The sequence below is a fragment of the Scyliorhinus canicula genome, chromosome 11, assembly GCF_902713615.1.
Source record: "Scyliorhinus canicula chromosome 11, sScyCan1.1, whole genome shotgun sequence".
Taxonomy (NCBI): Eukaryota; Metazoa; Chordata; class Chondrichthyes; order Carcharhiniformes; family Scyliorhinidae; genus Scyliorhinus; species Scyliorhinus canicula.
The window spans coordinates 167,076-182,266 of NC_052156.1; the positions used below are offsets into that span (position 1 = coordinate 167,076).

The following is a 15,191-nucleotide window of genomic DNA, read 5'->3' on the forward strand; positions in this document are numbered from 1 at the left end:
TAGTCTTGGGGAGGTGGGGGGCATTATGTCATGGTGAGCGGTAAGCTGGAGAGGAGGAAGATAGTCTTGGTTAATGTGTACGTGCCAAATTGGGATGACGTGGAATTTGTAAAGAGGTTGCTGGGGAAGATACGTGATCTGGGCGCAAGTTGGTTATGGGAGGTGACTTTAACACAGTCATCGATCCCGGCCTGGACCGGTCGTGTTCGGAAACGGGGAGGGTGCCAGCAATGGCAAAGGAACTGATAGGGTTCATGGAGCAGATGGGGAGGGGTCGACTCTTGGAGGTTTAGGCAGCCGACGGGGAAGGAGTTTTCTTTTTATTCGCATGTTCACAAGGTTTATTCCCGGATAGACTTTTTCATTTTGAGCAGGGATTTACTGGCGGGGGTGATGGGCACTGGGTATTCAGCCATCACTATTTTCGATCATGCCCCACTCTGGGTGGAACTGCAGGTTAGTGAGGAGAGCTTCTGGCGCCCGCAATGGAGGTTAGAGATGGGATTGTTGGCGGATGAGGCAGTGTGCGAGAAAGTGCATGCAGAACTACCTGCAGGTGAATGACACGGGGGAAATCTCAGCAGCGGTGGTCTGGGAGGCGCTGAAGGCAGTGGTGAGAGGGTAGCTAATTTTGATCCGGGCTCATAGGGACAGGACGGATAGGGCAGAAGCGGACCGACTGGTTAAGGAGATCCTACAGATAGACAGGAGGTATGCGGTGACCCTGGGGGTGGAACTCTTAAGGGAACGTCGGAGACTGCAGGTGGAGTTCGGGGTGTTGTCCACAGGTAAGGCAGTGGAGCAGCTTAGAAAGGCATGGGGGGTGTTTTACGAACATGGGGAGAAGGCCAGCAGAATGCTTGCTCAACAGCTTAGGAAGAGGGAGACGGCCAGGGAAATAGAGAGGGTGGTTGATGGGGAGGGGAACTTGGTAGGGGAGTCGGCGGGTCTAAACAGGGCATTCAGGCACTTTTACAGGAGGCTCTATTGCTTGGAACCCCCCAAGGGGCTGGAGGAGATGAGACTTTTTTTGGACGGACTGACCTTCCCAAGAGTGGATAGGGAGCTGGTAGATGGGCTGGGGGCCACCATTAGGGCCGAAGAAATAGCTGAGGGCTTCAAGGCCATGCAGTCGGGTATAGCCCCGGGGCTGGATTGGTACCCAGTGCAGTTCTATAAAATGTTCTCGGGGATTTTAGGGCGGTGCTGGTCAAGGTTTTCAATGAGGCAATGGAAGGAGGGGTGCTGCCCCGACGATGTCAGAGGCCACTATCTCGTTGATATTGAAGCGGGACAAGAACCCGGAGCTATGCGGGTCATATAGGCCGATCTCCTTGCTTAATGTGGATGCCAAGTTGCTGGCCAAACTTTTGGCCTCCAGGATTGAAGATTGTGTGCCGGATGTGATTATGGAGGATCAAACCGGGTTTGTCAAGGGCAGGCAGTTGGTGGCCAATATAAGAAGGTTGCTCAATGTGATCATGATGCCCCCGGAGAGTAGGGAGGTTGAGGTAGTTGTGGCAATGGATGCGGAAAAGGTGTTCGACTGGGTGGAGTGGGGCTAATTATGGGAGGTGCTGGGACAATTTGGGTTTGGAAAGGGCTTTATCGACTGGGTCAGGCTGTTGTACCAGGCCCCGGAGGCTATTGAAAAGACGAATAGGACAACCTCGGACTATTTTAGACTGTACTGGGGGACAAGACAGGGGTGCCCCCTCTCCCCACTGTTGTTCGCGTTAGCTATAGAGCCGCTGGCAATTGCTCTGAGAGCTTCAAGCGGCTGGAAGGGCTGCTTCGGTGGGGGTTGGGGGGGTGGAACATAGAGTCTTGCTGTACGTGGACGACCTGCTCTTATACGTATCGGATCATAGGGCAGGGATGGGCGAAATTATGGCGAATTTGGGGGAATTTGGCCGGTTTTCTGGCTATAAACTGAATATGGAAAGAGTGAGACGTTTGTAGTTCAGGTAAGAGGCCATGGGGGTCGGCTGAGGGAACTGCCGTTTAGGTGAGTAGGGGACAGTTTCAGGTATTTAGGGATACAAGTGGCGCGCGACTGGGGCAGGTTACACAAGTTGAACTTGTTGGTTAAACAGATGAGGGGCGAGTTTCGGAGATGGTATGCGCTCCCGCTGTCGTTAGCTGGGAGAGTGCAGACGGTCAAAATTATGGACCTACCGAGATTTCTGTTCGTATTTCAGTGTCTCCCAATTTTCATTCTACGGTCCTTTTTTAAGAGGGTCAATAAAATCATCCTGGGCTCCGTGTGGATGGGTAAGTCCCCGTGAGTGAAGAAGGTGATGCTCGAGCGGAATCGGGGGGGGGGGGGGGGGGGGGGGGGGGGGGGGAGAACGACTTGCGCTGCCGAATTTGAGCAATTATTACTGGGCGGCTAACATAGCCATGATAAGGAACTGGGTGGTGGGGGCGGGGTCGGTTTGGGAGCAGATGGAGGCAGCTTTGTGCAGGGGCATCAGTCTGGGGGCATTGGTAATGGCACCTCTGCCATTCCCGCCAGCGGGGTACTCCACCAGCCCCGTAGTGGTGACGGCCCTGAGAACCTGGAGTCAGTGGAGGAGGTACACGGGAGCAGTGGGAGCATCGGTCTGGTCCCCAATATGTGCCAATCACTGGTTTGCCCCAGGGAGCTTGGATGAGGGGTTCCAAGTGAGGTGAAGGGCGGGAATTGAGAAGATGGGGGACTTGTTTTTAGAGGGGACCTTCCCCAGCTTGAGGGCGCTGGAGGATAAGTTTGGGTTGGCAAAGGGGAACAAATTTAGATATTTACAGGTGCGAGACTTTCTGCGTCAGCAGGTATCATCCTTCCCACTCCTGCCACTAAGGGGGATCCAGGATAGGGTAGTGTCTAGAGGATGGGTGGGGCAGGGGAGCGCCTTGGACATCTACAAAGAACTCATGGGGGTGGAGGAGACGCAGACCGAGGAGCTGAAGCGTAAGTGAGAGGAGGATCTTTGTGGTGAGATTGAGTATGGCTTATGGGCAGACGCGTTGAGCAGAGTCAACACGACCGCAACATGCGCCAGGCTCAGCTTGATCCAATTCAAGGTGGTTCACCGGGTCCACATGACAGTGGCCCGGATGAGTAGATTCTTTGAAATGTGCGGGAGGACCAGCGAACCATGTTCACATGTTCGAGGCGTGTCCAAAACTTAGGGGATATTGGCAGGGGTTTGCGGATGTCATGTCCAGAGTATTGAAAACAAGGGTGGCAATGAGTCCAGAGGTGGCGATTTTTGGGGTTTCGAAGGACCTGGGAGTCCAAGAGGAGAAAGAGGCTGACGTTTTGGCCTATGCTTCCCTGGTAGCCCGGAGACAGATACTGCTAGCTTGGAGGGACTCAAAGCCCCCAAAGTCAGAGACCTGGCTAACTGATATGGCGAACTTTCTCGGCCTAGAGAAGATTAAGTTTGCCTTGAGAGGGTGACTGTTAAGGGTTCGCCCGGAGGTGGCAACCATTCATCGACTTCGCGGAGAAGGGGGGGGGGGGGAGGGGCAGCGGTTAGGGTAGCGTAGAATAGGGGGTCAATTAGGTGGGTCTTGGTGGATAGGAGTCGGTGATTGCACTGTTTATTGTTCTTTGTACATTGTTTTATACTGTTGTTGTTTGTAATGCCAAAAATACCTCATTAAAATTGTTTATTAGAAAAAAAAAGAATGGAGTAGAATCTATGTAGGGGGTCGGGGCTGAGAGCGTTGGCAACAGAGCCACTCCCAATGGTCCCGGGGAAATACTCAGGGAGTCCGGGTAGTAGTGGGAACATTGAAAATCTGGAGGCAGTTGCACCAGCACTTTAGGCTGGGGCAGGGTCAAGGGAAATGCTGATTCGGGGGAATCACAGATTTGAACGAGGGAAGTGGGATGGGAGTTTTCGGAGATGGGAGGAGAAGGGAGTCAAGGCATTAAAGGATTTGTTTCTAGGGGGCCGATTTGCAGGATTGAAGGAGCTAGGGGCGAAATATGGGTTGGAGTAGGGGGAAATGTTTATGTATATGCAGGTCCGAGAGTTCGCTAAGAAGGAGATACAGAGCTTTCCGGTGGAGCCGGCCTCCACACTGTTGGAGGAGGTGCTGATGACAGGGAATGGAGAAGGAGGTGATGTCGGCAATTTATGGGGCAATTTTGGGAGAAGAGAAGGCAGCGCTGGAGGGGATTACGAAAAAAGTGGGAGGAAGAGTTGGGAGAGAGCATGGCGGTGGGGTTGTGGTGTGAGGTGCTCCGGAGGGTAAATGCCTCAGCTTTGTGCGCGAGACTGGGGCTGATACAACTGGAGGTGATGTATAGGGCGCACCTCACGAGGGCAAGGATGAGCCAACTTTTTGAGGGGGTAAAGGATGTTTGTGAGCATTGCGGGGGGGGGGGGGGGCCGCAAACCACGTTCATATGATTTGGTCCTGTCTAAAGCTGGAAGGGTATTGGAGGGAGGTGATCAGGGTAATTTTGAAGGTGGCATATGTGAGGCTTGAGCAGGGTCCTCTGGAGGCCATATTCGGAGTATTGGATCGGCCGGGGTTGGAAGCGGGTGCGGAGGCTGGAATTGCCTCCGCACCCACCCGCCTTCGCCTCGCTGATTGCCTGAAGGCGGATCCTGTTCGGGTGAAGGTCAGTCTCTCCACCCTGTGCCCGGGCGTGGCGGGGGGATCTGTTGGAGTTTTTTTTCGAGAAGGTGATGTTTGAGTTGAGGGGAAGGATGAGGGTTCTGCAATTCACGGGCTTTGTTTATTAGACATTTTCAAGAATTGGATGACACTGAACATTAGTGGAGGGATGGGGTTGGGGGGGAGGGGGGTGGTTGGGGTTGGTCTGTATGTTGTTGGTGCCTATGTATGGGGTGGATTCCTGAATCCTTTTCTTTGATGTTTGTATTTAAAATGTTGAAGGTTGTTTGGGGGTTGGTGTGAGGAGGGGATTATTGGCCAGGGGATTGACATTGTATTTGTTACCGTTGATTGTTTGTTAGTGGGTGTAAATTTGGATGAAAATGTGAAAAAGGAGGCGAATAAAAATATATATTTTTTAATTAATTATCGGTCCTGTGACTTCGGTCCTCCTTGTTTTATATAAAAGAAGTAACTCTCACCGTCTTTTGAGCCAGGGTTCTATTCTGGGATCTTTCTGTCCAGTTATAACACCATCTGGGCGGTAACACAATGATGATGCCCAGTATGTTGACGGTGGGAATTCAGTGTTTGCAATGCCATTGGATGTCGAAGGGTGCTGTGGTGGTGGTTGGAATCAGTTGTTGAAGTTAATCTTGTCCTCCCGCATGTGTGACATGAATATTACAAGTCCAGGCTTGAATGTTGTGTAGTTCTTGCTGCAATTATTTGTTGTAATTGTAATGAAATAATCCAGCTGTTAACGAGTTGCATTCAACACTAACTCCATGTACTGAACTTTAATTGCAGGAGATCCTGTGGAATGCAGTGCCTGGGTTGGACAGTGTGCACTTTACCTGCTAATTATGATGTTGGAGAAAACTGTGGTGATTGTAGTGCTGCTTTTACCTCAGTGGAAGAAGGTTTGTATCCTTTGTCCTCTTTCTCTCCTGCCTTGATTTAAACTTACATTGTGTGTTTCTGAATTCCTCGTGTATTTGCGTGACTAATGAGCTAGTTGAAGTGCAAGAATTGTGGGTCAGTTGGGTCCGGACAATACCTGGCCTCTCGTGAACAGGTGAAGGGATGTGCTGTTTGGTACGATCCACCGCCGCCAATAATTGGGCGTGTGTGACATATATAACTGGCATCATGCTGGCACTGAATTTCATATATACGGATTGTCTAGTGCGCAGTCAATTCCAGCCTCACTTGACCCAGGGTCGCAACGCAGTTGAAATTACAGTGACTTGAATATCCAATGTCTTTGGTTTGAAGGGCAGCATAGTAGCATAGTGGTTAGCACAATTGCTTCACAGCTCCAGGGTCCCAGGTTCGATTCCCAGCTTGGGTCACTGTCTGTGCGGAGTCTGCACGTTCTCCCCATGTCTGCGTGGGTTTCCTCCGGGTGCTCCGGTTTCCTCCCACAGACCAAAGATGCGCAGGTTAGGTGGATTGGCCATGATAAATTGCCCTTAGTGTTCAAAATGGCCCTTTGTGTCGGGTTGGGTTACTGGGTCATGGGGATAGAGTGGAGGTGTGGGCTTGGGTAGGGTGCTCTTTATAAGAGTCGGTGCAGGCGCGATGGGCCGAATGGCCTCCTTCTGCCCTGTAAATTCTATGATCCTGATTAGGTACAGCGACCAGGTTTGCACATTTGAACACATATGACCTTTTATTGTTTAACAGTAATTAATATTGGGCAGCACCGTGGCGCAGTGGTTAGTACTGCTGTCTCATGGCGCCGAGGTCCCAGGTTCGATCCCGGCTCTAAATCAATGTCCGTGTGGAGTTTGCATATACTCCCCATATTTGCGTGCGTTTTGCCCCCACAACCCAAAGATGTGCAGGGTAGGTGGATTGGCCACGCTAAATTGCCCCTTAATATGGAAAAAATTAATTGGGTACTCTAAATTTACCAAAAAAACAGTAATTAATATTAAATATGCAACAATACAACTGGTTAACTATCTTTTTTTTAAATTAATTTATGGAATGTGGGGGTCGCCAGTTAGGCCAGAACTTATTGCCCATCCCTGGTTGTCATTCAGAAGGTGGTGGTGAGTTGCTTTCTTGAACCGCTGCTGTCCTTGAGATGTAGATAGAACCACAGTGGTGTTAAGGAGGGAGTTCCAGGATTTTGACCCAGCAACAAGGAAGGAACGGTGATATATTTCCAAGTAGGGGTGGCAAGGGACTTGGAGGGGAACCTCCAGGTGGTGGAGTTTCCAGGTATCTACTGCTCTTGTCCCTCTAGATGGTAGTGGTCGTGGGTTTGGAAGGTGCCGCCGAAGGAACCGTGGCAAGTTCTTGCAGTGCATCTTGTAGATGGCACTCATGGCTGCCACTCTTTGTCAGTGGTGGAGGGATTGAATGTTTGTGTAAGGGGTAACAATCAAGCGGGCTGCTTTGTCCTGGATGGTGTTGAGCTTCTTGAGTGTTGTTGGAGCTGCGCTCATCCAAGCAAGTGGAGAGTCTTCCATTACACTCCTGACTTGTGCCTTGTCGATGGTGCACAGGCTTTAGGAGCCAGGAGGTGAGTTACTCGCCGTAGAATTCCTAGCCCTTGACTTGCACTGGTAGCCACAGTATTAATGTGGCTGGATCCAGTTCAGTTTCTGATCAATGGTAACCCCCAGGATGTTGATTGTGGCAGATTCAGCTATATAATGCCATTGAATGTCAAGGCGTGATAGTTGGATCCTCTCTTATAGGAGATGGTCATTGCCTGGCACTTGTTTGGCACCAATGTAACTTGCCACTTGTCAGCCTAAGTCTGGATATTGTACAGGTCTTGCTGCATTTGAACATGGACTGCTTCATTATCTGAGGAGTCGCGAATGGTGCTGAACATTGTGCAGTCATCAGCAAACATCCCCACTTCTGATGGAAGGGAGGTCATTAATGAAGCAGCTGAAGATGATTGGGCATCGGACACTACCCTGAGGAACTCCTGCAGTGATGGCTGAGGAACTGAACATCTCCCTTAAACTTTCCCCCTCTCACCTTGAAATCGTGACCCCTTGTAATTGACACCCCCACTCTTGGAAAAAGCTTGTTGCTATCCACTCTGTCCATACCTCTCATAATTTTGTAGACCTCAATCAGGTCCCCCCTCAACCTCCGTCTTTCCAACGAAAACAATCCTAATCTACTCAATCTTTCTTCATAGCTAGCACCCTCCATACCAGGCAACATCCTGGTGAACCTCCTCTGCACCCTCTCTAAAGCATCCACATCCTTCTGGTAATGTGGCGACCAGAACTGCACGCAGTATTCCAAATGTGGCCTAACCAAAGTTCTATTCAACTGTAACATGACCTGCCGACTCTTGTACTCAATACCCCGTCCGATGAAGGCAAGCATGCTGTATGCCTTCTTGACCACTTTATCAACCTGCGTTGCCACCTTCAGGGTACAATGGACCTGAACCCCCAGATCTCTGTACCTCAATTGTCCCCAGGACTCTTCCATTGACCGTATAGTCCGCTCTTAAATTTGATCTTCCAAAATGCATCACCTCGCATTTGCCTGGATTGAACTCCATCTGCCATTTCTCTGCCCAACTCTCCAATCTATCTATATTTTGCTGTATTCTCTGACAGTCCTCCTCGCTATCTGCAACTCCACCAATTTTAGTATCATCTGCCTCAGACCATCTGTCCCTTTGCGTTCATCATCACTTCCCTGTCTACTCCAGCACCCGCTCCCTGACCAAGTCATCACATTTAACAGTCCCCGATGTTGCTAGAGAGCTGCCAGCCGTTTACAAAACCAGTTTGATCCTCTGAGACCACCCCTGGCACACAGCTCTCTATCCTCCCCGCCAGCAACTTAGCCACTACTTTCACGTCCATATATAACAACAAAATGGGCTGTACGACCCGCACTCCAGCAGATCCTTCCCCTTCTTCGAGATTGGTGTCTCTGGCAGCACCCCCTTCTCCAACGCATCACTAAACATCCCCAACAAATGCAGTACCAACTCTGCCACAAACACCTTGTAAGAACTAGGAGCAGGAGTAGACCACCTTGCCCCTTGAGCCTGCTCCGCCATTCAATAAGATCATGGCTGATCTTTTTGTGGACTCAACTCCACTTATCCGCTCGCTCACCATAACCTGTTCAAAAATTAATCTTTGCCTTAAAAACATTCAACAAGGTAGCCTCAACTGCTTCACTGGGCAGGGATTTCTGCAGATTTACAACCCTTTGGGTGAAAATGTTCCTCCTCAACTCAGTCCTAAACCTGCCCCCTTATTTTGACCGGCACTGTGTAGGTTAGATAAGGCCTTAAGCTGCGTGTCGTCTTTCAGGTGGAGATCGCGGGTCCTTGAACTTGGCTGATCGATTTGCTGCAGTTGGTACACAGCCGGTCCCAAAAGAGACAGAATGTTGGTCGCGTAGTTCTTATCTTCTGATCTTTCGCGCTCTTTTGGGTGGTCCCAGGTAGGGATCCAATGGATCGATAGGATTTCAATCACCCTGATCGATTCTGGCCAATTACGGGCGGATACCTTGATAGCTGGGCAGATACTAGTTGTTATTGTCCAAGGCACGTAGGCACTCCCAAATAAGGCAAATAGGCGCCCCTAAGTCTGTTACTAATGTTAACTTTCAATTTGAAGCCCACTGTCTTGGGGAGACCTGTGAGTGGCCTCTAGCAGGTGCAAGTTTCTGCGTAAGTCTGAGTTATTGTTTGCAATCCACACAGGCTGTGTCCTGCCTGTGTCCCAACCTGACCACAATTCCCATCATCCTTTGCGGGTGGCCATTTTAGATGGCCACAGGTGGATGTGCTATATTTAGATTTCCAGAAAGCATTTGGTATTTTGTCACATCAAAGGTTATTGCAAAAAATAAAAGCTAATTGTAGGAGGTAACATGGATAGGAGATTGGCTGGCTAACCGGAAGCAGAGAGTAGACATAAATGGATCTTTTTCTGGTTGTGAAGATGAAACAAGTAATGTGCCTTAGGGATCAGTGTTGGGTCTCAACTTTCTACAATTTATATAAATGATTTGGATAAAGGAATGGAGGGTATGATTGCTAAATTTGCTGATGACACAAGTAGTAAGGTTACAGGGCATCTGGATAAAATGTACAGTATTGGTCTCTTTATTTAAGGAAGGATGTAAATACGTTGGAAGCAGATTAGATAAGGTTTACTAAACAAATACGTAGATTGGGTGTCAGTGGTGGGAAAGCGAAGGTTTAAGGTGGTAGATGGATTGCTGATCAGGTGGGATTGTGAGTTTTGTCGGAACTGTACTCCTCAGGGCAAATGGAGAGTATTCCATCACACTTCTGACCAGTGATGGTGGAAACCCCCCCCCCCCCCCCCCCCGGATGTTGACCATGGAGATTTTAGTGGTAATGTTGCCGATTGTTTTTTCGGGTATGGTTATTGCTTACCACTAGTGTTGTCTGAATGTTATTTGCCATTTTATTGGCTGAAGACTAAATGAGTTGATGAATAGCCATAGGTTTCCCAGCCAAAGAAAGCATTGCGGCTGAAGTCTATCCTATCACAGTATCTTCGGATGAAGGCAGACCTTCAACCCAATCTACTCTCAGACTATTGGGACTAGACAGTCCCTTCTTTTTAATACCTGGTTATTAAGTCCTCGCTGTGATCACCGTTATGCCATCCTTCAGCCTGTTTGAATTGTTGCTGGCAGTGAAACAATGAACTGTTGCAGAAAGCAATTGCATAGCTATGCCAGATTGGTTACTGGGGTGCATGCAGACTGAAATAATCAAATATCCATTTCAGAGCTAGGGCAAGGGGACCTTGGGTGGTTTGGTCTGATAGACTAGGGGAAGAGAGGGAAGAGGCAGTGACAGCTGGGTAGATGTTCTCAATCTCTGTGACCAAATCCATGAGCTCCTCATACTTGTTGAGGTTGGAGGCGAAAGGTTTAAGAAGATGGTTTGTCGTAGAGAATAGAAGCTGGGAATTATCTTTGTATTTCAACTTTGCAATTTGTGATCATCTGTGCATCTGGCCAGAAGGAGCTTGTGGATGGGGTGGTCTGACGTCGGCTATCAATAGAGATTGCAGATGAGGTGAGCTGTGGCGAGAGATTGTGGGTGTGGTGGTCAGTAACATGGGCCATGGAAGACATTTGCGGATGGGGTGGTCCGTGACATCAGCATTCAAAGGAAATTGTGGTTGTGCTGTGGAAGGAGATTCTGGGAATAACCTTGCTCAGTGAAATAACCTTTTCATCATTTGTGCACTGTTTTTCTGATTGTTTACAGGTGGCACTGCTCAATCCAATCCAGAACCCACAGTTGGAACTGGCAATTGTGATGCTTATAGTCCCTTTTTTTGTCAATGTAAGTAGTCCTTACAGACTGACCTTTACTGAGAAATTTGACCCTTAACTAAGTCATTTGTGTGATTTTCCATTTCTGCCAAAGACTATTCTAATGTAGAGAATTTGGGTTGATGCCAATGAACTTGATACAATGTGGAAAATGTCCATACATTTTGAAAGCTGGAACGTTTTGGGCGAAATTCCCCCAAACTAAGTGTCATTTTGGACGGGTAAATCGGTGAGAATCCCGCCAGTTGTTCCCACATGATTCCCTTCGCATTTCATCCGCACTTAGTTATTTTTATTTGATCTTGGGGCGAAACTCACTGAATTCTCCCACACTTAGAATTTTTTCTGAAGTGTGGAACTAAAGGTGTCAGCAAGCCTCCAAGATCAGACGCATTTTTTAAAGTTTAGTTGAAGGTCCCACCCATGGACATCATGATCCCTGCAGACATGGACAATAGCCCAAATCCTCCGGCGGTGCCAGGTGGGGGCCCGGGGTGGGTGGGGGGGGGGGGGGGGGGGGGGAGGCAGATGGGGGCCCGGGGGGGGGGGGGGGTTGAGGCAGATGGGGGCCCGGGGGGGGGGGGGAGGCAGATGGGGGCCTGGGGGAGCGGGGGGGGGTGGGGGGTGAGGCAGATGGGGGCCCGGGCAGTGCCAAATGGGCACCCGGGCCGTGCCAAATGGGCACCCGGGCCGTGCCCTGCCCTGTCCCTGACCGCCCAGTGGCTCCAATGGCCTCTGAGCTCCGTCATCAGGCCTGGTTTCAGATTTTGGAAACCGGTACTGATTTGCGGCGGATGCACCGCTGAGACCAGTGAATCCCAGAAGACCGGGTCTGAAATGGGCTGAGCATATTTAAATCAGTCTAAAAAGTCATTTAACTATGCAAATCCCGTTCCCGCAGAGTGAGGGTGCGAGCTAGAGCGTGCCGGGTGTGGCGGGTCAGGAGCATTTTGATCCATTCGCCATCGAGCGGCAAACCCGTTTGGGGGCTCTCCTACTATTCTTCAGGAATGGCCGGAGGTGCCCCAGAAACAACATGGCCGAAAATCTTCTCCCTTGTTTTCTGGAAACTATTCTGCTTATTTTGTATTTAATACCATTAGCTTACGAATCAACTTTGAACGTCGGTCATTGGGTATAAAGGGGACTTTATTAAGGCATGGTGTAGATATACTTGAATAAAAGCAAGATACTGCAGATGCTGGAATTCTGAAATAAAAACAGAAGCACTTTCATCCCCCACCAGGAGGGTCTAAGGGCTGTCCGTTTATCCCTTAAGCAGATGCCCGAACAACCCCATCTGCTGCTACCTTCCTACCCCTAGCTGAACTTGTCTCACTTCCTGAAAAAAAAGGTGTGGCTATGGGCATCCACACGGGCCCCAGTTATGCCTGTCTTTGTGTGTGACATTGCTTGTTCCAGTTCGACTTGGGGCGTTTTCTAACTTTTAAAGGATTGTCCCTTCAGCTTCAGGTTGTACACTTGAGTTCTGTTTTTCCTACAAGTGGAAACTTTTTCTCCATGTCCACTCTATCCAGGCCTCCCAGTATTCTGTAAGTTTCAATAAGATCCCCCAATATCCTTCTAAACTCCATCGAGTACAGACCAGAGTCCTGAATCGCTCTTCATATAACAAGCCCTTCATTCCCACGATCATTATTGTGAAACTCGTCTGGACCCTCTCCAAGGCCAGCACATCCTTCCTTCGATATGGGGCCCAAAAGAATTCTAACACATTTGTCATGCATGGCCTCCCCTTCATGAAGCCATGCTGACTCAGTCCTATTTTATCATGCACTTCTAAGTACTCTGCAGTCTCATCCCTAATAATGGACTCTCAAATCTCACCAATGACCGAAATCAGGCTAACCAGCCTATAATTTGCCGCCTTCTGCCTCCCTCCCTTCTGAAACAGCAGTGTTACATTAGCCACTTTCCAGTCCTCTGGGACCCATCCCTGACTCCAGTGATTCCTCAAAGATCACCACCTCCAAGATCTCCTCAACTATCTTCTTCAGAACCCTGGGATGAGTCCAACCGGTCCAGGTGATTTATCCACCGTTTGAACTTTCAGCTTCCCCAGCATTTTCTCTGTAGTGATGGCCACTACAATCGCCTCTGCCCCTGACTCTCTTGAGGTTCTGGTGTGCCACTGATGTCTTCCACTGTGAAGACTAGTGCAAAATAACTATTCAGTTCCTCTGCTATTTTTTTGTTCTCCAGCCTCATTTTCCAGTGATCCAAAGTCCATTCTTGCGCCTCTCTTTTACACATCAAAAAAATTGTTGATATCTTCTTTTATTTTACTTGCTAGCTTACATTCATATTTCATCCCCCCCCACCCCTTATTGATTTTTTAATTGTCTTCTGCTTGCTTTTAAAGGCTTCCCATTCCTCTTGTTTCCCACTAATCCTTACCACTTTGTAGGCTTTTTCTTTTGCGTTTATGGTTCAGTTCCCTTGTTATCCATGGATGCCTCATCCTCACCTTAGCATGTTTCCTCCTTGGGATGAATTTCTGTTGTGCCTCCCAAGTAACTCCCAAAATCCCAGCCATTGCTGTTCCACTGTCTTCCCTGCTTGGCTCCTTTTCCAATCAACTCTGGCCAGCTCCTCCCTCATATCTTTGTAGTTACCCTTATTTAATTGTAATATTGTTACATCTGATTGCAGCTTCTCCCTCTCAAACTGCAGAGTAAATTCTATCATATTGTGGTCACTGCTTCCTCAGGATTCCTTCACTTTCAGTTCCCCAATCAAATCTGCCTCATTACACATCACCAAATCCAGAATTGCCTGTTCCCCAGTAGGCTCTGTCACAAGCTGCTCCAAAAAAACACCTCGTAGATATTCCACAAATTCCTTTTCTTGGGATCCACTACCAACCTGATTTGCCCAGTCCATCTCCATATTGAAGTCCCCCATGATTATTGTGATATTGCCTTTTTTACATGCCTTTTCCATCTCCTGATTTATTTTCTGCCCCACATCGTGTACATAACTCCCATCAGGGTCTTTTTTCCTTTGTGATTTCTCAACTCTACCCACAGAGATTCTATGCCTTCCGACCCTATATCGCTTCTTGCTATTGATTTAATTTAATTTCTTACCAACAATGCAACCCCGCCCCCTTTGCCCATCTGCCTGTCCTTGCGATAGGACACATATACTTGGATATTTAGATCTCAGTGCTGATTCCCTTGCAGCCACATCTACCAATTGATGGGACTACCAATTGTACCCACTAATTTCAATGTGTGCTACAAACTCATTTACCTTGTTCCATATACTGTGTGCATTTAGGTACAACACCCTCAGTCCTGCATTGACCACCCCACTTCTCATAGTTGTCCCCTTTTCTGTTGTGCCTGGAGTTAGATTCCTGCTGCTTTTGATACTCTCTGTACTAGAAACTTTATCACCCTCTCTTGAGCCCCCATAACTAGTTTACAATGTTCATCATAAGCATGTACATCTACCTTCTTTAACTTTGATATTCTAATTTTCAATGCAACTGAACCCCCGGCCCCCAATCAGTTTGCAGCCCTATCTACAGCCCTAGTCATGCAATTCGCCAGAGCTCTGGTCCCAGCTTGATTCAGGTGAAGAGCGTCCCATCGGCACACACCCTATTATAGTGTGCTTGAACACACATCCCCCCGCCCCCAACCCACACTTTTTAACTGGCCGGATCCGCCTCTGTCCATGTTGTTTCTCACTCTGAAGCTGCTCTCACTTTTCAGACAGAGGGTCAGCTTGAAAGCAAATAAAATGATGGGCAACTGGAAACTTGGGGTCATGCTTGTGGACTGAATGGAGAAACTAGTTCTGCAAAGTGGTCGCCAAATGTACATTGATGCAGTGTAATAAGTTGAAAGAAGTACACAAATCATGTTTCATTTGGAAGAAATGTTTGGGATCTTGAGCAGTGAAGAGGAGGGGGAAAATGGACAGGTGCATCTCCACGGAAACGTACCACACGTGGTGGTGTTGGGGGCAAATAAGGTGTGTACCAGGATGTCATGGAAACCAAGTACCCTTCGGAATGGTGAAAGGGGAATGGAGGATATAATGGATGCTAGCAATTGCAACCTCATGGCCTTGCAGATCCCCACTTTACCATTACCATTAAACCAAGTATCAACCTTGGTTCAGTGAAGAGAGCAGGAGAGCATGCCAGGAGCATCACCAGGTGTCAACCTGATGAAGCTACAACACAGGACTACTTGTGTGCAAAACAG

General features: G+C 48.7%; 1 protein-coding gene across 1 annotated transcript in view; it reads left to right on the forward strand.

Annotated features, from left to right (window-relative positions):
• Window positions 1-15,191, forward strand: part of LOC119973697 (store-operated calcium entry regulator STIMATE-like) — a 194,117-nt gene that overhangs the window by 101,486 nt on the left and 77,440 nt on the right. The window contains exons 5-6 of the mRNA XM_038812072.1: window positions 5,428-5,540; window positions 10,883-10,960. Coding sequence (XP_038668000.1) covers window positions 5,428-5,540; window positions 10,883-10,960 — 191 coding nt within the window. The remainder of the gene's footprint in view (window positions 1-5,427; window positions 5,541-10,882; window positions 10,961-15,191) is intronic.